The sequence below is a fragment of the Biomphalaria glabrata genome, chromosome 15 (genome assembly GCF_947242115.1).
Source record: "Biomphalaria glabrata chromosome 15, xgBioGlab47.1, whole genome shotgun sequence".
In the NCBI taxonomy this organism is placed as follows: domain Eukaryota; kingdom Metazoa; phylum Mollusca; class Gastropoda; family Planorbidae; genus Biomphalaria; species Biomphalaria glabrata.
In genome coordinates, this window is record NC_074725.1 from 1,796,956 (window position 1) to 1,824,083 (window position 27,128).

A 27,128-nucleotide genomic window follows, 5' to 3' on the forward strand; every position below is an offset into this window, starting at 1 on the left:
TCATTGTAAGGCTCCATTCTTTATTTATTTTGTGTCTTGGGTTTTAACCAATAAAAGGGTGTCTCTTGGATGTGACCAGAATTATAAAAAGAAGTAAAATAGCAGAATACTGTTATTAACTTGATTTTTTAAAAAATCCCTATTGAATGGGTGCCCGGGTTAAACTTTGTAGTTTGGCACATCCTTAATAGAATTAAGAAAGTTTTTTTTTTTTTTTACATGTCACATTCACAAACACGGCTGTACAATCATTAAGTTGAACATGTGGTGGAAATTTTAAAAAGAAACTAAGGGGCAGTACTCTATTGTTGAAGTTGAAATGCAAAAGATGATTGTCTCCCATTATCTATATTAATATTAACAAATATTTAATGTAAACAGAATCCCATTTTTTATGTCTATGTATACTGGTACATCAGTTACCCTCCCTAGCTAATTGATGCAACATTAATATTTAGTTTTCTGTATTGGAAACCACTATAGAAAGTCTTGTACAAAGAAATATTTTATTTAAAACCAAATTATCCTTCTAATGATTTTTTTTTACTGTACCCGGTACCGGTACTTCAAAATATATAATTTAAATATATAATATGTAGGACTAAGACACAATAATAAACTAACATTAATAATGATTTGCATTGGCTCAAACAAATGGGCAATCACTCTGACTACATGGCCTACTGCATTAGTATGTAAGAAACTGGATAGTCCACATTAAGTTCTATCTGCCCAGCATTAGCCACTCATTATCAAAATATTCTGAATGTTGGTACTTCTGTTTCTGTTTACTCACCAATGCCTCCAGAGTGACACATTTCAGTACTGCCAACTGTCTCAGCCATTGGTTATTACAATGTTTCATAGCTGACAGGGTTTTTATGTAGGTAAGTTTGAGTCACCTTTGTTATCACCTTTGTTATCACACACAATATGCTGTAAGCAAGACATTCTATACAAGCTGATGCATAACAGGAATAATTATCATTCAGCCTCATCGAACTACTAATTAGTCTGTGACAAAAAAACAAAAACACATCATCATGGTATTCTTCGATTTATTATCTATTTAAAAATCCTAAACAGAGACCAACTGTAACAAGTGACATTGGCCCATTTTGTACAAATAGAAGGAAATGAGTGCCAACACATTTACAATTGTACTTCCACACAGCCTTCAAACAACCACATGGACCCAACTGATGTCCAGAGAATACTTACCTTCATTTCTAGCTGACACTATCTAAGTCTACTCATAGGATTGAACCAACGCAAGTGAAAGCAAGTAGACACAGTTCGTGAATCTGTACCAAAAATTTCAAATAACAATTACTCTTTTACTATTGAATCCAGATCTTGGTAGAAACTATTTTCAGTAGACTAGAAGAAAGGACAACTGTCAAGCATTTAATGAGACACCAAATGTTTGTCAGAGACAGAATTGTGCTAGCCTGGCCTTAATCCTCAAAAGTTTGTAATGCAATTAACTTGCACAGCATTACAGCAGGCCAAACAAAAATGTGAGAACCCTAAACTACTCACTAAATCTTATTGTCTCATTACAATTGACTCAGTCTTAAGGTGTTCATAAAGAATCAAGTGTTTCTATTGACTGAGACATCTCACTGTTACGTTTGTATGTAAGATGAAACTCTGCATAGACAAATATTTATTATGCTAGGAATTCCTACTTCACAGTCAAAGTCTCACTAGTTCACCTTCACCATACACACACACACACTGGTTTTAAAAAGCTGTTACATTGTACTGTACCAGTACAATTTCATTAAAAATGCCTTTAAATTATTCTGAATAGACACTAAAAACCCAAGTGGACATCTTTTTTTGGAAGTAACTGTCTGTATCATATAAGATAAGGACTCGTCAACCTAGTGCTTGAAACATTGAGTCTGATCCTATTGTGAACAGTACATACTTACCTTTCAATAGCAACAAGCAAGACAAAATGCCTTTCAACCCAAAGCAACAAAACAAATCAAGACTAAAAATTGAACATACAAAAACTAAAATCAGCTGCCATTCCAGTCACAATGTCTCAAGAGGGATGAACCAGTTAAACACAATATAAACTGGAGACAGTTCCACCATCAGTAATGAAACATAGCACATGGCAACAAAAGTCTCCAGAGACTAAAGAGGCTTTATCAACCTAGTCTCATGGTGAAAGACAGGAAAGTGTGCTAGCTGTACTGTCAAGTCATACACATCAACTGTACATGAACACAGAACACATTCCATCTGGTCAGATTCTCAGACACCAACACATATAGCAATCTAAGAGGTGAACAGGATTATACAATAACACAAGATTTCCCTCTCTGGACTCCTCAGCTTGTCCTCCTTGAAAGACGGATCTTGCTATTTCCCACCTAATGAAAATGACAGCTTTGGTCTTGCATTTTTCTTGTTCAATATGATTTCTTGATCTTTTTTGGAGCGTCTCTTTTCTTCTTCTTCCATGCGTTGTTTTTCCTCTAACATTTTCCTCTGTTCTTCCACCAACTTTAACTGCTCTTCAGCCTGGGGAGGAAATAGAAAAGATTGATCTCACATCCAAACTGTAAGAAAGCACATTGTTGGGAATGCTAACAAGTCTACATTATACAAAATCTTTCTTCTTTTTTAACAACTTTGTTAAACTCTATATTGCATATTAAATTGATATAAAAATATTACCAAAAAAAAAAAAAAAAAGCTTAACTTCATCAAACTTAAAAAAAAAAGGTTGCATTAAAATTTTTTGTTTAGGTTCTAGTTGCTGTTAATCTATGAAAAAGTTTTGGAAGAAGTTAAATCGTACACTTTATGAACAGTCATCTAAGCTGAAATTATATGTACCAGAGACATAAAAGTTAGTTTTCACTGAACAGTGTTTGTGACTTTAATTCAAAGAGTGAAATCAGAATGCTAAAGTATAAATTAGTATTCTACATGTGCTAACATTTTTCATAGTATTCAAAATAACAAGAACACTTAGACATCTGTGGTACCATTTGAATGAAGACTTTTTAGTTAATGAATTAATTATTGTAAATAATGCAAAGTTTGTGAAGAGGACTGGTTCAATATGCTTTCCTAAATGTATATTTTATTTGTTCTGTATTACTATAGGATTTTTAATAAATGTTTGTTTGTTTGTAAAATGTTTGACATGTTTCGGATGTTCCTTCAGAGTTGAAGATAGTTTACTTCCTAGTCCAAACCTCCCGCAGGACGACGGGGGATGGGAGCGGGCAGGGTTTGAACCCTCGACCGTCGATAAATCCGAACGACAGTCCAGCGCGCAAACCGCACGACCAGGCAGCCATCATTATGATGTATCTCCCAATTGGGTCAGTGACAGTTTTCATAGATAAGTAATAAAATTAAAATAAAGTGCATGGAAATATGTTCCTTATTTCCTTATCTGTAAATAAGACAACCAAAAAACTATTAGTCTTTGATCTTTGAGTGCATTATCATACAAAACTATTTGATACATGCAACAAGGGTTAAGTTGCAAACTTAAATGTTTGATATGAGTAATTCCCAAAAAAAGAAACAAAAAATGTGTATAGTGTGCTTTTGAGCAAACTATTCAAATCATTTTCAGTACTGAGAATGATTTATGCACTGATGTACACAATAATCTAATAGTATTTTTGTCTAGAAATACTCTTAATATTAAATTTTTTTTTTAAGTTCTAACTGGAGATTTTTCACTCAAGACACAGAAATTGTGAACACATAATGCAATACTATTCGGATCTTCTTCTAGCCAGTTTTTTGCTGCTGAGCTGTGAGCTCTTTTGCAGACTGTGCCAAGGAAAAATAGTGTGCTGTTTTCTTCAGTTGTTCAGCACTGCCGTACAGGGTGTTGGTTATGTTGGGCTGGAGTGGAAGTAGGGTCTGCCTAAGGTGGATTAGGAAGGGGCATTCAAAGAGGATATGGTTTACGGTTTCATAAGGGGGAGTTGTGTGGAATTTATTTTGTTCAGATGGTAAATGACGTAAAATCTTGATAGGACATAAGAAATGGAGCTCAGAAAAAGACAACGGGAATCCCTGAATTAATGTTACTGTTATCACAGTACAAAGAAGTTTGAAATATACAACTTCGTAACCAAAAAAAAACTTACCAGTTTACGCTGTGCCTCTTCAATCTTTTTATTGTTTTCAATCATGATCCTCTCTAGCTCTTCTCTCTTTTTGCGCTCTTCCTCCTGAAAAATTTATGAAAAGCAGCTAGAACCCTGAGGTCGAGGTCAAAGTAATATTAAGAGTACAAAATAAATAAGATTAAAATTTAAGTTAAATAGCCAATGAATTACACCAAAAAAAAAAAAAGTAAACTGAAAAGGGATCAACCCATTTGGGCTTAGCAGTTAATTGAAAAACAAATACAGACTTTAAGGAATGATCTTAATTGAAAACAAATACAGACTTTAGTAATGATCTTCTGAGTGAAAATTCATTGCGAAGGATGTTTATTCTAGTACAACTAATAAGAAAACTCTTTTTCTTTCGGCATTTATTGTAAGCTATAGAAATAAAGAAGAGATAATGGTCAGAATATTTAGTTAACATAGAACAAGTATGTACTTTTAAGTCAATGGTACAACTAGAACAAGTATGTACTTTAAGTCATTGGTAAAACTACATTCTTGGATCATGAAATGAAATAACTGCATTACAAAAACAAAAAACACACAAATGGACAGCAGACTCCCAAGCTGAAACAAAGTGTTCTGTATTAAGTGAAACGAATGAGACACAGATGAAATGATGACATAACCTTCTCTTATAAGGAAGTGCTTGCCAAATAAAAAAAAAAAAAGAATGTTAACAGTCATAAACATTTAGCGAGCAGATTCCTTTCAAGAGATTTAATAGATCAGTTCTGCATGTAGCCTCTGGTCCCAGACGAAATGTCTTTCAGAGACCAACTTATCAAAGAAAAAAAAATATGGCAATGAAAATGACAAAAATGTGATCTATGTCCGACAGTAAAATAGTCAAATGGTAACAATGACAGAATTCTGAAAAAAATCTTAGCAAGACTGCAGCAGACATAATCTACATACCGATAAATTTGGCGTACCTTGAGTAGTTAAGGATTCCAATCCTGGATGGGGGCTGCAAACTTGGCAACAAATTAAACACACCTGCACTTCAAGGCTATTGAGTTAAATGACAAACTACCCTAACTTACACAGGGTAATTTTCATGATCACTATTTCTTTATTTTTTAAAAAAAATAGATAAAACATTGCAGCATAAATGCTGGTGGTGCTTTTAACTTTCTTTTTTTTTTAAACTAGAAATCTTTAAACATTTTTGATTATTTTCTACACACTAATAGGGGATATATATTTTTTTTTACAGAGTGAATGAAAGATCAACAAAAAGTTTAGGGATAAAAAAAAACAACATAGCCATGTTATCACTTCTTTGACAAATTAAAAAAAAAAATTGTGGATGTTACGTTAGTATTCTTGAAGTTTAATAATATTTTTTTAAAATAACTTACAGTGCTTAAATTGTATAAAAACAATTTTGGAGAGAAAAAAAATATAAAAGTTTTTATATTGGACAGAGAAGTAATGAACTGATGCTGATGAAATGAAAAGTAAAATGTCAAATTTGTAACGGATGAAATCTCTGGCAGGCTCAATACCCATACATGTAATAAGTAACACAAAGATTGGAGAATAAACAATACAACTAAAAAGCAGTCGTAACGTAGTACAAAAGTAAATATTTACATTTTCACTAGAGTACAGAAGCTCTTTTACTTTAGATGTTGCTAGACTTTTTTTTTTCTTTTGCTCCAATGTAGCCAAGAATGCAACAAGTGTATTCAAGAAAATTATTTTGTTACTTAAAACAAACAGAAATATATTGCAGTAAGCCTTGTTGTAAAGCATGCACTTTCAGCCTGCCAATAGATCTAATCCTATCGCTATGGACATCGACCATCCTACCTCTTTCAAACGCTGTGCCTCCAACTCGGACTCCCTCTGCTTCTCAAGTTCTTCCAGCATTTGTTTCTCCATAATTTTCTTAGCTTCTTCTACCCGCCGCAAAACTTCGGCTTCAATCTCATCTTTCCGCTTCTCCAGTTCCTCCTCAACGCGCTGCTTGACAAGGGCCTCTACTCTCCGCGCTACCTCCTCTTCAATCAATTTCTCTTCTAGCTCCTTCTGACGTCTGCAATGTTGAAACAAAGTATAAGCATACTTCATTTTAAATAAAATAAGGAAGCTAAGTGAGCGAATTATTAGTCGTAACAGGTTAAGGGCATTAGTTACTTAGTTCTTTTACGATTTACTTACGACAATGTAACAACAATATAATAAGAGCTTGTCACAGCACAAATTAAAAGAAACAACTGATCTCTCTTTTTTTTTTTTTAAAGCAGCTTATATGTTTTTAATGTTCAATGAGTTGTGTAGTTCTTGAACGGTGTGCAACCAGCAGCTTGTGTCTTTAGTTTTAATTTGTTTTTGTTTATTTTTAATGATTAAAAAAACCTAGATAAACTCACGTGTTAGACCATTTAAGCTTGGCACAACTGTTATGATAAGAACTTGCAAGTTTGATTGAAAAGTTTACCTAGGAATAGGAAGACAAAAACTGTCTAGCCCTGATGGACCCAACAGGTCTTTAGAAATGTATACATGCCTTCTTTCAGCATGTCTACTCCACACTGATCAAAACTTAAAACATGTATCAGTATTTTAAGAGAATCTTTTTATTTTTTAAACAAAAACTTTAAAAAATTTCTCCTTATAATAAATAATTGTTTGTAAAAAAAAAAAGAAGAAAGGGACACACCTCTGATTTTTTTAATTTAGTGACATTTGTCTAGCATCTAATACTCTGGCTAACTAACAACTTTGATAGAAACGCCAGCTTCTACAAATAAACTTACAGAAGACGTTGTTTCTCCATCTCAGCTTTCTTTTCTTCCTCTTCTCGTTTCTTAGCTCTAAGGATGAGATCATCATCGCTATCAGAACTACTGGATGAAAAGGATCTTTTTCTGAAAATAAAGAGTTGAGGATAGAAGAATGAGTGAAAAACAAAACAAAACAAAAAACAAAAGATATATTGTAACCATGTTAGCATAGCTAAACTGTAAAGTATCTCATTATATAACAGTATATTGACATTATGTGATTAAAATAATACCATATATGGTCAATCAGAGAAAAAGAGATCTAAACATTTTACAAAATAAAACAAGTCTAAATTTTCAAAAATGTTAAGGTTTTAAGAATCTAGATTGACTAAGTTTTTCACTTAAGTTAACTGGTAATCAAAATTTGCGAGTTGTTTCAGCTTTTTTAATCTATTCCCAACCACTGGATCCTACAATACTAATAAAACACCAAAAGTATCCTGCACTCTGAACACACTTCATCTTTATCATAACAATATCACACTATCCTGTTACACATTTCTGGTCTTCCTCTCATTCATTCTGACTAACATAAAAGCTCCCTTTTCAGATCTTACAATCTATAGGGCAGATGTTGTAAAGGCCATCTATTTCTGTGGTCCACGGTTAACAATGGAGTCATTTGGCCAGCACAATGACATTAAAGCTGGGTAGACTCAGAGGAGCCTAAAAGATCCCAAAATTAAAAATACCAGTCTTCACCAAGATTTGAACCAGGAACCCCCTTGGTTTGGAAGCCAAGTGCTTTACCACTCAGCCACCCTTCTGACTAACATAATCAAGTGACATGTCTTTGCAAGGGAACTGAATAAGCCACAGAAAATTTTAAAAAAATGACACTAAATCAATAAGTTTCAACTATGTATCTTTCTTTCTTCATAAATTGCTACTTCGTGAGAATAATAAACACTGCTGACAGAACAAATGAGCTTTTTCAAAGGAAAATTGTTACTGTTAAAAGCCTAAGCCAGGAAACAAGTGTGTTAGCTCGTGTTAGTAAACAAATACCTAGCACTATTTTCATTGCACTTTTAAAAAATGATTGCCTAAATTCAAACTTCTTGTGTTTTTTTAAGGAATATTTTCAACTTTTTTTTTTAACTGAGAGAATAAGGAGACATAATTTCTAATTATAAATTATTAACAATTGTGTCACGGTTGACCACACAGTAACCGTGTCACCACAGTGACAATAAACTAAAAAAAATTGTTTTATTATCTTTTAATATTTGGTGAATGTTATATATACTTTATGACCTAGTGAATATCATCAAATTTATGGATTAAAGAAAGAAAAACATTTTGTAATGTTTCTCCCCACTAGATAGTTCAAAATAAATATTGTAAGGTCTAAGAATGTAATAAAAGTTATGGACACTACAACTGCCACTCAAAATTCTTGCCCCTGTGTACACTACAGTTACAGTAAACCTTAAAACATTTACATCCAATAAAAGTTGTTAAAACATATTTTAAAGACACTCAACTCCCTACAGTAAGTCATTTTCTTTTTCTACTTACTAATTGAAATCATGACAGTAATAACTAATTCTACTATTAAGACATACATCTTTGATTTGATGTTACTATTAATATTATATGGTCCATTTATCTTTTCTCTACTCAAGTCATATGTGAACAGAAATTTGTCAAGTAAAATTGTAAACAACATTAATGCATATCCCCTAGGCCCTTGATCTGATACTTGTTTTTAACGATAGACATTTTTATACCAATAACAGTAGCTTTTGATCCAAGGAAGGTAGATCTAGATTATTCTAGATGTTGTCATTTTTTCTTTTGCAGAGGAAAACATTTAGATTCTAGAAACTAAATTTATCAGAAGTGTACTGTAACTGTAAAGAAATGGTGCATGCTTAGACCACAGTATCTTTTTCTTTTTTAAGTTTCTTATAAAGATGTATGATTATAGGCATAGCTATCATTATCATATTAAGTATTATCATATTAAGATTTAAATTAAAGATCAAGATGCACATACATATCTATGGCATAGCCTAGGTCTCCTCTCTCACTCTCTAAATGATAGACTATTCGTGACTAGACAGTAGATTTAGATACAAATATGATCATAGGATTAATTTAGATCTAGATCTATATATATAGGAATGTGAAATAAAAAATTATCTTTGAAAAAACAATTTTTCATTAATACATTATTAAAATACTTCAACAAAACTTTCCAATGGTGTATAAATTATGACTATGTTTAACAGAAAGTTATGAATTTTTTTTTGTGGCATTTTAACTTAACATCGGTTGACATGGAACAAGAGAGAGGAGAGCTTGTCGCTGGCTAAGCCGGCGAGACACACCCCCAGCTCAAAAGTTAAAAAGTTGGAATTGAGTTTCGTAGACGATAGATCTACTAATTTAATAAGAAATTTAATAGTAGATTAGTATTTGTAGTAAATTTCTAGATGACAAAGCTGATTTCATTTATGAACTTTACTTGTACAAGTCTAGAATGTAAATATTGAAGGAAATAAATTATCGGGTCTTGAGCTTCAAGAAATGTCAGAGTGACCCAGAGAGGAGTGGACAAAATGGCATTGTTGTAATGGCAAAAAATATTTAAAATTGGGATCAAAATTGTCTGAAAAAATATTTTTTAAGTGCGCTTTAAAATTTGTCCACAATTTGTGTGAAGGTGTTAAGTACACAAAAAATATTGGAATATATGCAGAATATTAGGCTTTACAAAGCCTGACTTGTTTTTATTTTTGTTCACAAAACTGTCCATTGCCATTATTTTCTTTGTTAAATGGCATTTTCCACTTTGTAAGCAATAAAAAATGGTAGAATTATGGCCAAGCGTATCAAATATGAAAAAAAAAATTAACCTTTGTCCTCTATCCTAACTTCTGTATTGGTGAAAACAAAAAAGTGGTATTTTCATTACAAGTAAAAAAAAAAGTAATTAACTTTTTTAAAAAAATCCTCATTAAGCATTAATTAGGCCATTGTCTTAAGTAATCGATAACACAACTTTAAAACTTATCACATTTCATTCAAAAGTGTAATAAATTTCTAAGTGCCGCCTATGTTAAAAAAAACATCAAAAACTCAATCTCTAAATTATTGTTTGTTTTCTTTTTATTTTTTCGCCTAGCTATATAGACGTCTATTATGATTGTCTGCATCATCATCATTATGACTGTCACTCACTCATTCGAGTCAAGTCTAAGTCACTGGCCTGTCCAATTTAAAATAAATTAAAAAACATTTTTTTTAATGAAAATCTGAGTAATTTTAATAAATTTTTAATCTAGCTTTCACCCTTTCTACCTTGTAGGTCTTTTACGATCTCTTGATCTAGAGCGCATTCGACTGCTGCGACTCTGTTTAGATTTTGAAGACCTATCCTTTGATGCTGACCGTGATTTTGATCTGTTCTTTTTTCGTTTAGATCTGTGTCTCTGACGACTCGAAGACCTACTCCTGCTCCGTGAACGACCCATCAATACGGGTCTGTCTCTAGATCTAATCTAGAATCTTGATATAAGAAAAACGTTGGTATGTATTAAGTCCAAAATGGTACAATCATAAGGTCTTTATCCTTAAATTCAACAAAAGGCGTAGGAAAACAAGAACAAAAATGCTAGACGGAACCTAATATGATTTACAGTGGAAAGAAAAATGGCCGTTTTTTATGGTTATTCCAGATTTATTTGTGACCATTAGTAGTATTTAAGGGATTAAAAATAAATATTGATCTAGATCTAGAATTTCGTCGAACATTTATATTATTTTGATCTATTTTTTCTGATAAGTTTTACAATGTAAAAACGAAATAGTTTTAACTAATACATTATAGCATTTTGTCCTATTAAAAAAGCATCCATCTATGCTAAAACTGGACAGATTTTATGAACTAAGAATAATGTTGCCAGGTAATCTACTTAACTCATGCTAAATTTCTAACACTGAAATTCGTTGCCAAAGCAATATTTGCAGATGTGTTTGTATTGTCATAACGATATAGATTTAGATATCCCCAATTCCTGTTGGGCTAGATGGCCAATCGTAGGCCTACATCAGTGGATATTGAAGAGTATTATCCAGAGTTCATTGAATGATACGCTAGACCTACATTTTTTTTTTTAATTTATACTGTTTTCAAGAGAGAGGCTTCTGCAACAAATTGGATTCAAAACTTTTTTTTAAGGAAAAAAAATGAATGCGGTCAAATTTCTCCAGACTTTCGTTGGCTACATCTTTCTGTTTTAGCGTGATAAAAATAAACAGGGTCAGCGACGAGCCCTTTCACTTAATATGCTACAAAGATGATTTTACGATGATCTGTGTTGGCAATTTAGGAGCAAAGGGGGAACTGCGGGCAAGCAAAGGGAACTATGCATCAAGTGGACAACATACCTTCAGTGAAGTCCAGTAGAGCGTCGGCGCCGTAGGCGCCATTATCCCGTTGGGGGTTAGAAAGGCTTTTATCCAACCACCAGGCCTGGACATATGGGGCTCTTCACCCCTGTCCTGTCTGAGGGCTCCCAGCGGTAGACGGCCATCTGGTGGACAACACCAGATCCGATACCCGTATTGGTCACTTATTTTGTGAGAGTTTAAAAAAAATAAATAAGGGAGGTGGAGGATCTGTAGCGACGCACTCGAGACGACCAAATGTGAGCTAACAAAAAATAAATAAAATAACTTAAATAGGCCTAAGGTTGTCTTCGAGTCCGAAGATTAACGAGGAATGCAGTTTCCCGTGGCTATACGCAGCCTCACATGTGAGCTAAAAAGGGGGTCACAAATTGTAGTTTAGAAATAATAGTTGATGCTTGGGGCTTTCATAGTGTAAACATTTATTATAAAGCGACTGAGATTGGTAAACGTATTCAAACTCATGAAGTTGACTCAAGTCATTTTAAGTTATAATCTATTTCTCGTATATGTCTTGTTCGTCTGTTGATTAAATCGAACAGCAGTAACAATACACCCACACAGACACATATACAATCTCTGATCGTCAACAGCTCAGCAGACCTAAACAATTTATTTAACACTTCGCACAGTACGAATAAGAAAAGATTTCTTTTGAATTAAAAAAAAATCCTTCAGAAGATTAACGCTGACCTCTATATGACAACGTAACATAGTTATGGCATGGCCGCCAGCAGGGGGTGAAAGGTGGTGCACTTGCACCCCCCCCCTCGATTCTGAGTAGCCAAATTCTAGCTATTTTTGTTTACATCATCAGATCACTTAAAATCTAAGTTTGTAAAAATGTTTGTAAAATGTTTTACATGTTTCGGATGTTCCTTCAGAGTTGAAGACAGTTTACTTCCTAGTCCAAACCTCTCGCAGGACGACGGGGGATGGGAGCGGGCAGGGTTTGAACCCTCGACCGTCGATAAATCCGAACGACAGTCCAGCGCGCAAACCGCACGACCAGGTAGCCAGTATCAACTGAACAAGTAGTGCTTCCACTGGTGACTGATGAAGCACAGTTGTAAAGATAAGTTAATACTGTGCCGGCTAGTAGACTGGCCTAGGCTTATCAGAAATTGATGGCTGACCATGCATGTACGTGCACACTTCTGAATTCTATGTAGCCAAATTTTTGCCAGATTTTTACACCTTCAAATCAATTGACGTCTGCTCTAGGAAGCAGCTTAAAATGCAGTGCTTCACTGAAATAAATTTAATAAGAATAAGCTATTGTTGTAATAAACTAGAATAGGCTAATCTGTAGTTCTGACCATGTAGGCCTACGCTTGCAATTCAATATTCTATAGCAAGTTAGTTGTGACGATTTGTTTACACTTGCACATAATTAATAGTTATCATATTTAGTAAAGGCCTAAACATGATAAACGTTTTTTTTTTTGTTTTTTTTTTTTTGGATAAAAAATCCTTGCCAGCTGTCTTTTTATTTGATATATGTGAAAGGTTCTTTGAAAAAGAGTGAATAATGCAGTTATGTTGATAAATGTATTTACGTCTTGCGGAGTTGTCGGTGTTAGCGCTTGATAAAACAGTAGTTTAACACGTTCACCAAATTATAATAAAAGAGATATAAGAACGTTCTTCAAATGCCATCGTCTGAGTCAACACGTTGAATTGTATTGACGGAGCACTGGCAGCAGCAAGAGAAAAAAAAAACAAGCAGCAGCATCAAGAATTAACTGCGTTTTCTTGGTATTTAGTTAATAAAACTATGTAGATATATCAGGCATGAACAGATGTGTTTTAGCGTTAGATTTGTTGATAGCAATTGTACTCGAGAAGAATTCATTGGTTTTGTTATTGTTGTTAAGAGAGACGTACTGCCTGTGTCTATAACGTCATTGTCAGCGAATAGGCCTACATTATGTAGGCCGGGCCTACTTTTTTTTTTACATGGACAAACTACTCGGTCATGGCTGCCCTGTGATAGGTAGCATTCATAACTGTGTTCAGGCAAGGATTCATGAAAAATATCCAAAAGCAGACCTTGTCCGTTGCGCGTCCCATTGCGCGTTATCATTGACCTGATTGCCGTTTCAGGTATAGGTAATGCTGTTGGTGTCATCCAGAAGATTTATTTCTTCCATGACAGTCCCAAGGGAAAGCTTTGATGCTAAATTTACCTCTTTTTGTGTAAGACACGATGGACTGAGAAATACGAATTCATTCGCCTCTTTAAGTCACAACTTTGAGAAGTTCTTTGACTGATTGGGGTATTATAAAATAACGGCTGTAAGTGAAACCTGACAAACGGCATATTTGTAATCAGTGCCTGCTTCTCGTGTGTTTCTGAATTGTGTTTTAATTATCGTCAATTATTAATCTGTTCTTGAACCAGTTTCCGTGATGTTGTCTGTCCGCCTTAGCATAAGTGGCCGCTTAACAACACATCAGCAGTCATATTAATGACATAATCAAAAACCAATATGACCATGCTGAGGAACACTTTAAGGATGGCATCTTGAGGAAGGTGAGACAGCTGGCAGACAAACTTGGTATTCAGTTGGTGCTGCCGAGAATTTGCACTCCACAGACTCACACAGAGCAAAAACCACATGTTTGGATTTTGGGATTAATACAGATCACGGCTTTACATTCCGTATCTTGATTCTTTAGTTTCTCCATTAACGTCTCTCTTTTCAAGCAGTAATAATATTCAGTTCAGCCTGTTTTGTCTACATCATAAAACGATGCAAGAGCTGCAACGTAAAGAACAATATCAAAACTGCCAGATAAGCGTTCGCGACGAGAAGCAAATCAGTAGCAAAGCTACTTACCAACGCTTAACGGTTAACGCTTAACGGTTAGGCCTACTGTAAATAGTTTGTTCACATGTCAGTTTTTTATTTTTTTTTTATTTCATGAAACAAGTATTTATAGTGAACTTTATATGGCATAGGTATGTGTGGCGAGGGGCACCAGTTCTTTTCTTTAATATTCTTTGTAATAAAAACGTTGAAGCTACGACTCTGCCTTATCTTATCTTATATAATACAGACGTACGTTACTTCAAAAAAGAAGATGATTACGTCCTACGCGTCATGTATATTAACCAATTACTTAAATTCTGCCAAGTCACTGGTTTTCCTGGCTAGCTCAGGCAACCCATTCCATGCTCTAATAGCGCTAGGGAAGAGGGAGCATTTTTACAAATTTGTCCTAGCATATGGGACGAGGAATGTGCCCATAAGTGGTAATTGCACCCCCCCCCCTTTTTGCAAAAAAATCCTGCGGGCGTTCATGGTGACAGCAGACCATTAAATTCCTGTTCTCGCAGACATCTTTGAGGCCTTAAATCAGGACCAATCGCTATAGTACAAGGTACAGTGGAGGGAACTCGAAGAAAGGGTCGTCCAAAGAAACAATGTTAGTTAAGGGCCCCAGCCAGTTTGCGAAAACCCTCCTTCCAAAAAAAAAAAATTAATGGTTCCAGTGATATTTTCAATCATTTTGAAGAAAGAGCAAAGTGGGAAAAAAAGCCTTAAGTTGGTTTTAAGAGGCCCCATACCACAATAAGAGGCCCCATAAGGGTTTGTCAAGTATAAATCCGGTCCTGAAAAAAAAAAAAGCTGGCCAAAAAACGTAAAATAATTGACCGATCTCTCTCTTGATATCCTGCTAAGAACAGATGCTGACCGGGAAAAGATTTGATTACCGGTACGCGGATTGTTACTGCATCTGTAAGACGAAAGTCAAGGGACAGCATAGACGATGATAATGATAACAATGAAAACACTCGATACGAGTGTGATAGATGCATATAAACCTTTTTTTCTTTTTAAATTGGGACGTTTATTATAGATTTAGGCTAAGTCTAAGATAAGGCGTTAGAGGCCAGATGTAGTAGGTCTATACTAGTAAGAAAAAAAAAGTGATTTTTAGAATGGCATTGCTAATAAAATCAAGTGATCTGCTGTAAATAAATAAATAAATAGATGGTTTTTATTTGTTATTACGTATTTGATAGAAGCTGTCTTTGAGTAACTATGTTTAATTATGTCCCTTTTTGGTGCAGTGATGTACGGTGTGTACAAAGCAAAGATTTTGTCCATCTTTCAACAATTTTAAGCATTGACCTAGAGTCTAGACCCGAGGTCCAATACATAATAACCCACCCACAAAATAATTTTTTGATATAATTATTAATAATTATTAACTTAGTATGTTCATGGAATTAAGAATAAAGTCTATTTCAATTCCGAGTCTTTGGGCCAAACATAAAAAAAACCCATTTTTTTTCTTGACGAATACATTAGTCAGCATAATTACATTTTAAAATCTGATTCTATATCTCTCTAAAAATAGATTTTATGGCTATAATACCTTCTTGTTTATAAGATGTGAATATCACAAATGAGCAATATTATTATAGCAATTTGCATGACTAAATGCATGACGCGTAGGACGTAATCATCTTCTTCTTTGAAGTAACGTCTGTATTATATAAGAAGATGAGATTTAGAAAATGTAGCTTTTTAATTTGGCAAAATCTGGCTAGCGGCTAAACAGGTTGACATGCCCTAGTTGGCGTTTCTCTCAAAACGAAAACACGTGTGTTTTTAAGTGAAGTAAAGAATGGCCGTGGAAGGTAAACATTCTGTTTAAATGCCTTTGTTTTGCTAAATTCTCATATCTATATACTTTAAAATATTGCACAAAATACGCAAACCATTGCAATTAATCTTATTAGTAATGAACAGACACGGTTAGACTCGGTTAGAGGCATGAGACTGTCACTAGAGTCTAGTGTCACTCTGGAGTCTGTGAGTCTGTTTCTAGCGAGCTGTGTCAGTCAGTCAGTTGAGACTGAGTCAGTGTGTGTTAGCTTCCTTCTTCAGTTCTTGCTGGAGACCACTCAGTCCACTGACCAGATCACACATTACACTACAGTTGTCACAGATCAGATCAGATTCTCATTCATGTCATTCTGAGTCTCAGTCTGAGATAGACTCACTAGACTCGTCTCTTGTTGTCTTGACTGGTACTAGTAGTACTACAACTCTCTTTGATTGAGCTACCCTTACTTTAGTAGACTTTACTAAATTTACTTACAGTGAGGTGTTTACACTCACTAGACACTACTAATAAGTACTAACTTAAACTAGATCTAGTAGTAGTAGTAGTACTAGACTAGTGTTACTAGTCTAATGGTACTTAGACTTAGTCCTTAGATGACTTAGAGTCTTAGTCTTAGAGTCACTTAGACCTATGTTATTGTTATGTATAATGACTATAATGTAGCCTAATTGTCTATGTTTCTAGTAGAATAAGAATGGTTTTACTTAAACTTAGACTTAAAAATTAAATGTAAGAGAAAAAAGAATTTTAAATTTGTTAGTCAGGGTGTTTTTTTTTTCCTATGTTACCAGGATGACTTTAGTTTACGTCACCTCGTCCTAGGCCGCCCTAGCTAGGGTTAACTTAACTTAAGCCGTTAAGCCTATATTTTTTTGGTTGGCTAAGACTAAGTCTATTCAATAGTCTATATTGTAATGAGCCCAGCAATATTTATTCTGTTTTTGGAGCTGATTTATTTGATTCATAATATTTAGCCAAGTTGTTGGATTCAATAAAAAAAAAAATAGGGCAGAGGGTGTTTCACTGTTTGAATTAGAATTTTAGATTAAGATTTTCTTACCAAATTTTATTCCAAACAATCAGTTTTAGACATCAATGTTAATGATCTAATATATTTGTTTGTTGATTTTTTAAAAATAGAGAATAAATGGGCAAATGTTTGGAGTGAGTCTCAGTGAGTCTTACATTGAACGAAGTTAAATGTCTGGATCTAGACCTACTAGGACTAGAATTGACTAGATAGATCTAGAATCTAGATTTATATACCTTATATAGACTAAATAGAGATAATATAGATCTAGACCTAGAGGATTCAGCTATCATGCCATCCTAACCTATACTATTCTACAAGAGATCATCTGTATTAGAAATTTATTAAATGAATAAAAAAAAAAAACACAAACATCTAACACCTAATCATGCAAACATAAAATAAGTCTAAAAGTAAAGTCAGTGTAGAAGTCACTATCTCAGTGACCTAATGTTGGTAGAATAAATGTGTTCACATTTTTATTTTTTGTGTTCGTTATTATGCATGTTAATGATTTCATGTAAGGGGCTATGCCTGGGGATCTTAAAATATAGTTAATATTAATATAGAATTAAAATCTAAGTTTATTGATGCCAAAATATAGAGATTGTTTTGGAATAAATTTTGGTGTTTGGAATCAGATAAAGTGTGACAAAATTTGTTTGAATTAAATGAAGACATATGGCCTCTTTGACCTTAAATAAATAACAAATATAGATTAGGGGGACAAATATAAGTAGTCATCACTATTATCCTTAAAGGGAAACTCCGATGGTTTTGACAATTTTTGATCTCGCTAATATGTGTTTTAATTTACAGATAATGAATATATGATTCTTTTTTTTTTTTCTTTGCAATAATAACTTAGTAATTGATGTTTTCCCGACGTAATTTTCCGACGCATCCAAAACTGTCAGACTTTCACCGGGTTTCTATGTGACGTCACAAATGTGTTTTAATCTATTGACTTATTATATAACAGGAGACCATACAGCAAAGGTTACATTCTCGTAAAAGAAATATATCTTGGTCTATGCAGTTAGATCTAGGATCTTGTAAGCAAAGAAAAAATGCGTATTAAAAGTAGATTTACATGCTTGACTAACCACAGCAGTCTGTATTGTCTCGCCAGACCACTCAACACACAAAAAACACTATCGCTGGGTTGTCTTGTCATGACCGACTACACGTAGTCTCGACTAGCCTTACACTGACCAGTTTGTTCGAATCAATCAGACACACGATCTATTTACTTCTTGGGACAGAGAAAGGCTTAGATGAAAATGTTACTCTTTTTCTCGAGTTGATTATCCTAATGCTTTTAGATCTATCTATACATGTGTATATGTATATATATATAACTGTATCATAGCTCTGGACTAGGCCGTCACTAAGCTTAACAGCCCAACAGCTACTGTAAGAATGAAGCGATACGATTGGTCAAATCTAGTTTCTCTTTCAGTATTGTTGATGGAAGTGACATATGAACTAGCTTAAAACAAAATCTCATAGAACCCCCTTTTTTTTTAGATGATTTACTAATTTATTAAATATAAATGTTTCTAAGCATTTAAATAAAAAATGGTAAAATGTTTACTATTACAACTTTTTACGCAGAATTTAAATATGTCAATAACTCAAATTTGAAAAACCATCGGAGTTTCCCTTTAAACTAAAGAATACTTTGATACTTCATTTTCTTTTCTATGTCAAATCATTATCAAATAATTCACAGTCAAAGCCAAACTTTGAATTTTTTTACCTATAGGTGTTTGGATAGAGTAAATTACTCTAGATCTAGATGATATCTAGTTATGATTAGTGATTCTTTATGCATCTGTGACACATTTTTTTATGACCACACCTACCAAAATAAATATGAAAAGAAATAGATCTAGATCTATATAATCATGATAATGCAATGAGATTATATTGACTTATTTATTTTCAGAGACCAAGAAAAAGAAAAAGATGTCAAGCTCAGAGCTTGGTGTAAGCTAATTTTGTTAACTTCTTTCATTTTGCGTTTAATTAGGCACACATTTTGTTGCTACAAAAAAAAATAATTAATGAACGTTAAATGTACTTGATACATGCTTTTTTTTTTTATAGGAGCTTCAGCGTTCAGAGACATTTTTAATTGGTCCATCAGCAAAAGCAGAAAAACTCAAAACTTCACACTGGCCTCTGTTATTAAAGGTATGCTACTTTTGTTACATACAAGTTCCCTTTGTTAAAATTCAGTCTCTGCACATATGATGTATGGGTTTTGTCAACTTCATTTCACATATTATATTTTTTTTACAGGCCCTCTTTTTATAGCAGCTTTTTGTTGGGCCTGAATGCCAGTAAGGGTTATTCATACACTCTATTCCCATGGCTTTTTAAAATATCAATGCCCCATCAACATGTAGTAAACGGACTTGTATTTGCCAATGGCCTTCATTTCATTCATTCTCCTGTTGCTTAGAAATAACAGGTTATATATTTCAATTGCCTACAAAGTTTGGTGGTGGATTTTATTCAAATAGGTATTAAAGTATTTAGATCATTTTTTTTTTTTGGGTTAACCCTGGGGAGTTGGAATCTGAAGTTCAGTCTTTTTTTTTTTTTTTTTTTTTTTTTTCCTAAAGTATTACCACTCTGCTCTATACCAAAATGTGCAAATAAATGATTTGGCTTATGTGTGAAACTTTTCAAACATTATTTTTTATAAGCAGAAAAATTTAGCAAACAATTTTCACAGTGTCTCGTGTGTATAATAATTTTGAAAGAAATCCTAAGGTTTTTGGAAAGGGGCAATCATTCTAGTTTTAATTCAAAGCAGATCTAAAAGCTGAAAAACAAAAAAAAAAAAGCAAATGTTAATGCTCAGTCTGTCACATCACATGCCTCTATCTGGCACTCACAAAAATCATCACACAGGCTTTCACATCATCATTGTGAAAGTAACTTCATTACGAACCAACACTCTTATCAGTATTTGGGAGACTAAACATCTTGTCTCGCATGTATCTGTTTATAATACCTTAGTAAAATATTGATTTGGTTTTGGAGAATAGGTTTCACTCTGAAGATTCCAGTGCTGATTGAATGTAAATATTTTAATATTAGATTCATGCTTTCAACCTAGAAATATTTCAGTTATATTTTGAGTTACAATATTTTAATCCTAACCAATGTATTCTATGGTGTAGAACTTTGACAGACTCAATCAGAGAAGTAACCACTACACACCAGTTCCTGCTGGATCTTCACCACTTCAAAGAAGCACAGAAGAATATGTCAGGTCAGTAATCTTGTAGTCTTAGAAAAGAAACTGGAGTTGTTTTCTAGTCTAGAAAATTGAGAACTAGTGAGCTATAACAAGAAAATGATTGGGTTTCTAGTGTTGAAGAATGACCACTTAGGAGGCCAAGGCCATAACTTAGCTTTCAATACCAAGATTCAAATAGGATGGCTTCTTGGTTGTGTGGTGCGTTATCCTAGTGGTCCTGAGTTGGAATACTGCCTGCTTACATCCCCTGCCATTTTGCTGGGAGTTACATTAATCTTCATTTTTTGAAGGAATGTCCAAAACATATAAAACAATTGTTAACTCTTTCTCTCCTAACTGACGATACCAGCGTTGATTCCACCAGAATGTGGTAAATAATTACGGAGAGAAAGAGTTAATTAGGTCTATCAAATGTTTATTTATGTTTTAAAATTATTTAGAAAACAAAGATTGTTACCATGTTATAGATTGTATCAGTGTTGCAATTTATTGTTTATTCTTGTGAACTGTTCTCAGAACTGGCTTCATTAATTTGGATAAACCGTCCAATCCTTCATCCCACGAAGTGGTGGCCTGGATTAAAAGGATTCTCAGAGTGGAAAAGACAGGTCACAGTGGTACTTTAGATCCAAAAGTCACTGGCTGTTTAATAGTGTGTATTGAGCGAGCTACCCGCTTGGTAAAATCACAGCAAGGAGCTGGCAAAGAGTATGTTTGTATTTTTGAGTTGCACAATTCAGTGGAAGATGAAAAGAAAGTCAGATTGGTGAGTCTTTACTCTTTATAGGGACACACGGGTTATTGTAGTTTGCTTTGGTATTAACAACTTCGAATAAACCTTAATATATTTTACTTGTATGAATGAAATAATAGTGACATTTTTTATATACAGTGCCTAGAAAGTATAAAGGGTGCCATGTTCCAAAGGCCACCTTTAATATCTGCTGTCAAGCGACAGCTGCGTATTCGAACAGTTTATGATGTGAAGATGCTGGAGTATGACAGCACCAAAAACCTAGGTAAAAGAAAAATACACACCACTTTTTTTTTTTAGTAAATGAACATTAAAATAATATTCTTTGAAAAATAGAAAATGAGACTATGATTAGATATTTAAACGATGAAAATATTTGTTTCATTTATTTGCTTAATTCCAATGTGAACATAATTTGCAAGCTACTCTTACCAAATCCCTGCCTTTTTAAAATTTAATATTATGTCTGATGAAATGTTCAAACTTAATTTAAATAATAGAAAACTTTAAATACATTTCTTATAGTTTAAGGAGTCTAACTAGATTATATGATTAACTAAAAATATTGATTTTTAATTAATTTTTTTTTTTCACTGACTGGATCAGTGGAGCTTTTCTTTGTTTTTTTTTTTTTTTTTGAGAAAACTGCATTGCATTTAATTTTGTGTTATTTTAAACATTTCTGTGATCTCAGCCAAGATCCTACATTAAACATTGCCTTTTGTCTCGCTGGAACTCCAGGTATTTTCTGGGTGAGCTGTGAGGCAGGCACTTACATTCGGACCATGTGTGTACATTTGGGGCTCTTCCTTGGGGTTGGGGGCCACATGAAGGAACTAAGGAGAGTGCGTTCTGGCATACAAAGTGAAAAGGTGAACAGGATTTTTTTTTTTTTTTTTTTTACTGAAACATTCAACTTTAATGTCAACCTAAGTTGAACTACTTTTGGTTTAAGAAAGTAAAGTAATGTCTCTATAGCATGCCTTAAATAACATGTTATTTGATCTCTGCAGGATGGAATGGTAACAATGCATGATGTTTTGGATGCCCAGTGGATGTATGATAACCATAAAGATGATTCTTATTTGCGACATGCCATCAGGCCTTTGGAGGCATTGCTAGTTGGTCACAAACGAATTATAATTAAAGACTCTGCGGTAAGTAATTCCAATGTAGAGAATTACATTTGTACTTTCATGTTTGGGTTGGCAAGAAAAGAAAAACATTAACCTTTTTATACAGAAGAGAACATGTCAACATAGGGAGTGGAAAGTCATCTTTATTTTTCCATTCTTTTTCTAAAGTTTGAATCCTAGTCTATCTCTTAGTCACATACTGATTGCATTGTCCTACAAAGTTTATCTCGCTGCATTCAATCATTTGTTCCCTAACAGGTTAATGCTATATGTCACGGAGCTCAGGTGTTAATTCCTGGTGTGTTGAGATATGAAGACGGTATTGAAGTCGGCCAGGAGATTGTTATTGTTTCCACAAAAGGAGAAGCCATTGCACTTGGTGAGATTTTTTGTTACTTTTTTTTATCACAAATAACAACGCAGAAACTATAGGTCTAGGTTAGAGTTATTACTTTGCTGTATACATTTATTTACTTGCTATAGAAGCTATTGAATGTGTTTACTCAAAATCATTCAACAAAGAAAATAAAGCTGACAAAAACAGTTTATTAGCTTTAAAAAAAAAATCATAGTCATCATCTTTGTAGTTTTGTGTAGCTTGTTGCAACATCTTTCATATTGGCAGTGTTTTTCTTTTCTCAATCTAGTTTTGTCTTGGTGGATGCTTTTCCTTTGAAAAGTTCCTAGTTTTCTTCAAACTGCACCTTCTATTATTGCTGGCAATAGTTTCTCTTTAAATTCCTTTCACCATAGACATCTAAGTCTTGGCATTAGCTTTACTGACAATTTTGAATCATTTGTGTTAACTTTTTCTACTAAAAGAGACAAAATAGATATTCTGTCTGGTCTGTTTCATTAAGTGTGCTTACCTGATGTTCTGAGGTTAAGTTTTTTAATTGCTTCTCAATATCTGGACTCACTTATAAAATTTTTTTTTATTGACTTTGTTAAAGTGAAAGATTCATAATGTGAACTGTATCTCTTGCAGCCATAGCTCAAATGACAACAGCCGTAATGTCTTCCTGTGATCACGGTATCTGTGCCAAACTAAAACGAGTCATAATGGAGAGAGATACTTACCCTAGGAAATGGGGATTAGGACCAAAGGTAATTTGAGGCTAATTATATTCAATATAGTCCTAACAAGATTTGAATGTTTTTTGTTCTGAAGTCCCACGAGAACATAATTCTCATGGATAGCATGTAAAACTGAACATTTATTTAGGCTCTGTTAGTAATATTGAACATGAAAAGGTGTGTTCATTGAAATATGCCATGTTCCTAGACTAATTAATTATATCTAAATGTTGACAGGCTAGCAATAAGAAACTGTTGATACAAAAAGGACTCCTGGATAAATATGGCAAGCCCAATGAGAACACACCTAAAAACTGGAACCCTGCCATTGAGGACTTTAAGTATGTGATTGTCATTTAGTTTACATATAATAATAATAATTTAATTTATAGATCGCTGTTAACAAACATGATGTAGGCTCAAGGCGGTGTGATAATATAACAAACATAAACACGAGAGCTAAAATGACAAACTAATCTAAAAAAGTTTTGAACAGTCTTCATGTTCTTGAGTGTGGTGAAGCGTTTTGTCTGTCTGAGATCAATGCGGAGTGAGTTCCAAAACTATGGTCTGTGTACTGAAAAAGCCTGCAAACTGTAACTTTTAAGGGAAGCGTTGGTCCATGGAGCGCAGAGTTCTCCGAGTGAGGAACATAAGGAATGACAGTGCACTAAGGTAGAAGGGCATTTCTTTATTGTAGATGCACTGATGACAAAGTGTGGCCACCTTGTAGTATTTCTTGTTTTCACGGGAAGCCAATGGAATGTGCGCAAGAGAGTAGTAGTGGAATCTCGCCTTGTTTTCTGCAGGACTATTCGTGCAGCATTGTTCTGAATTCGCTGCAGTCTGGAGATTTGGTCATCAGCTATATTGCTAGCAAGGCGTAGCAGCAGTCAAGGTGGAGAGCATGAAAGCTACAGCTAGCTTTTTTTTTGTTGACTCAGATCTGGCCCTATCTGCGCAGCTGCAGATAAAGACCCTTGCAGAGCTGACGTATGTGTGGGGTGGAAAGATAGTGTTGGCTCTAACATATATGCATTCATTCAATTAGAAGATTGCTCCTCTCTTGTTTTAGATTGTAAGGTTGAATGGGTGCTCTTTTGTTTTCAGTGCTGGCACTGTTAAGACAGAGACAGTGGAGAAGAAAGAGAAAGTAGAAACAAGGTAAGAGATATGTTACTTAGGGTCATAACAAGGTCCTAACAAGGCTGGGTGGGATTTTCAGTTTGTACACTGTTTACCCCTGCAGAGCACTATCAAATGGCTGCCTTGAAAAGGTGGTAGTTAGTTTTAAGGGTTTGTCCTATCCAGTTTCATATTTACCACTTTAATATCTTGGGCTATGGGTGTCTTCTTGGTTACAGGCACGACATGGCCTAAATTGTGCCGATGTGCCTGAAATCAAAATCGAACCTCTTCTTCTTGGCTCTCTCTCACAAGTTGATAGTAGATATTTTTACAGGGTATCTGGTTCTCTGTATCCAGCAACTGTTACAAATGACTTTTTTATGTTAACCCCTTCTTCCTTTTTGAACTGGGGAGGGGGGGGGGAGGTTACAGGTGAGGGCTTGTCTTGTAATGTTGGAGGGAAGCTTGCTAAGGGTGTGGTCTATCTATTGCTGAAGTATCTAAAAGATAACTTGTTTGATAGGCTGCTGATTTGTTCTTTAAGACATACTATACTGCTGAAAATCTCTGAATAATTGTTTCTGAACTAAATGTTTTTATTTTCGTACAACTTTCTGAAAGTTTCAGCTGTATTGTTGCAGAAGTAAATCAATATCATGTTATTTTCAGTTCCCCTGACAAAGTGAGTCGGAAACGCCAGCGGGAAGATGAATCGGCCAGTGAAACAGAGAAATCGATGAATGAGAGTATGACGCCAGCAGGAGATGCATCAGAGGAAAAGAAAAAGAAGAAGAAAAAGAAAGACAAAAAGAAAGAGTTAGTGGGAGAAGAAACAGTGGAGGAAGCAGAGGTAGCGTTTACTTTAAACAGTCTCAATACAACTTACTGGTGGTGTATGGTTGTAATGTATATGTCAGTTGTACTGAAAGTATATTGTCCAGGGTGTCAAGACACAAAACTCTTGAAAAAAAACAACAGAATCTCAGGTTCTATTTTATAAACACTTTTATATTCTTTTAAAGAATGTAATCATAATATTAGAAATTCTGTTCCACCTTCCTATTTTATAACATCCCTTCTGTTCATTACATACATTCGCACCATGCTGCGCTTCAATCGTAGCACAGGTTATTTGGAAGTGAGGAGTTGAGCCTCTCAAGCCCTCTCCCTAATGGATTTGATGATAGTTATTAATCTTTGCTTTGTGTAATACTTTTAACTTTCACACATAATGGTCTACCTAGTATTTGTGTTCCTTGACAGTTAGGAGCTTAAATTCATAATTTAATTTATTTTTAAAGGCTATGCACTCATTGTCTAAATACTGGTATGAACAAATTTAACTCTACTAACCAAACTGTCCTACCAACCAAACTGTCTACTAAGACTCCCTCCCAATCTATCTTACCAGCTCTATATCTAATAAAGTTCAAAATGTATCTTATCAGTCAAGCCTCTCACTGTCTCTTGAAATGAAAGTAATAAATTGTAATAACATTTAGGCTGCTTAGAGTCAACAACTTAGGCATTGATCAACTTTAGTCATATTATAAGCCCAGTTCATGTACATTTCGAATTAAATCCACACCGATTCAATGTAAACACTCGGAGTGATAGAGGCAGCCATTTGTAATGGTTAATAGAAAAGGTTTCACATTTCATTAGCTATTTTTAGATGCGACTTGTTCTTCATGGGGTAAACAATTCTCTTTCTGTAAGTCCTGGCAGATTCTGTCTAGTGGAGAGTTTAACAATTGTTTTGATAAGGAAATGAGGCACTTGTTTTAGTATAAAGATAAGTTTGTTTATCTTATCAGTTGCAGAATTTGACAAAATTGTCAGTGGGTCTAGAAATCTTGCACAGGAATATTTTTAAATATACCTAAGACTTTCAACACACTAATCTAGTGACCTAAAAATGTAGATCAGGTTATGTCCTAAGCATGTTCCTAGGTCATTCAATGACTTAAATTCTGCAGAGTCATTGGTTTTCCTGGCTAGCTCAAGAAACCCATTCCATGCTCAAATAGCACTACAGACAAAAAACATTTGCGCAAATTTGTCCTAGCATACAGAATGAGGAATGTGCCTTTATCTTTGAGTATTTTATGTTTTGTATTAGAAGATTTATGATTGAATTGCGATGATGGTTGATTTTACATTTCTTATGTTAATCAAGTATTTTATTTGTGTCTCCCGTGTCAGGTTTCTGAAAAGAAGAAGAAGAAGAAAAAGAAACATAAAAAAGACGAGGAGTCAGAATAACAAAGTCACAATATCAGCCATGGAATGTATGAAATGTTGTTGAGAGATTTTAATGGAATTGTTTTGAAAAACAAATGTTTCATTTTACCTTTTATCATTTTTAAAACTGTTTCTGTCATGGTCTGTTATACAACATGTTGCTGTAATGGTGGAGACATTAAAATTTTGTTTTTCATTAACATATTACATTTTCTGTTGTTTACTAGATATTTTTAAATTATGAAATGACATCTTTAGCTGAAACTGTTAAATACTGGCATCTACTAGTTAATCTTTCAGGTATTTTAAGTATTAGAAGAATTTTATTTTTTAATTAGGTCAGCACTTTCGTTACAAGACAAAGCATAATGAAAATTGTACTTCTTTGCATTGAAATGTGTATTATCATAGATGTAGTGCATTATTAATCTTATCATAGATGTCAATGCTTTGTA

General features: G+C 34.0%; 2 protein-coding genes across 2 annotated transcripts; one reads left to right on the forward strand and one right to left on the reverse strand.

Annotated features, from left to right (window-relative positions):
• Positions 1 to 1,041: 1,041 nt before the first annotated feature.
• LOC106052877 (arginine and glutamate-rich protein 1-like) lies at positions 1,042 to 10,651 on the reverse strand. The gene is made up of 5 exons (XM_056012237.1): positions 10,274 to 10,651; positions 6,935 to 7,045; positions 5,985 to 6,210; positions 4,140 to 4,223; positions 1,042 to 2,541 (listed from the first exon to the last, which is right to left on the reverse strand). The coding sequence occupies exons 1-5, from the start codon at positions 10,444 to 10,446 to the stop codon at positions 2,380 to 2,382; spliced, it is 756 nt and encodes a 251-aa protein (XP_055868212.1). The 5' UTR covers positions 10,447 to 10,651; the 3' UTR covers positions 1,042 to 2,379.
• Positions 10,652 to 15,935: 5,284 nt separating this feature from the next.
• On the forward strand, positions 15,936 to 26,875 carry LOC106077483 (H/ACA ribonucleoprotein complex subunit 4-like). Its single transcript, XM_013238226.2, has 14 exons — positions 15,936 to 16,037; positions 19,009 to 19,049; positions 19,170 to 19,256; positions 20,255 to 20,346; positions 20,851 to 21,100; positions 21,227 to 21,353; positions 21,830 to 21,960; positions 22,102 to 22,245; positions 22,483 to 22,603; positions 23,213 to 23,331; positions 23,539 to 23,642; positions 24,412 to 24,465; positions 25,099 to 25,279; positions 26,635 to 26,875. Exons 1-14 carry the CDS (start codon positions 16,025 to 16,027, stop codon positions 26,692 to 26,694), a joined length of 1,524 nt encoding a protein of 507 aa, XP_013093680.2. The 5' UTR covers positions 15,936 to 16,024; the 3' UTR covers positions 26,695 to 26,875.
• Positions 26,876 to 27,128: the final 253 nt, after the last annotated feature.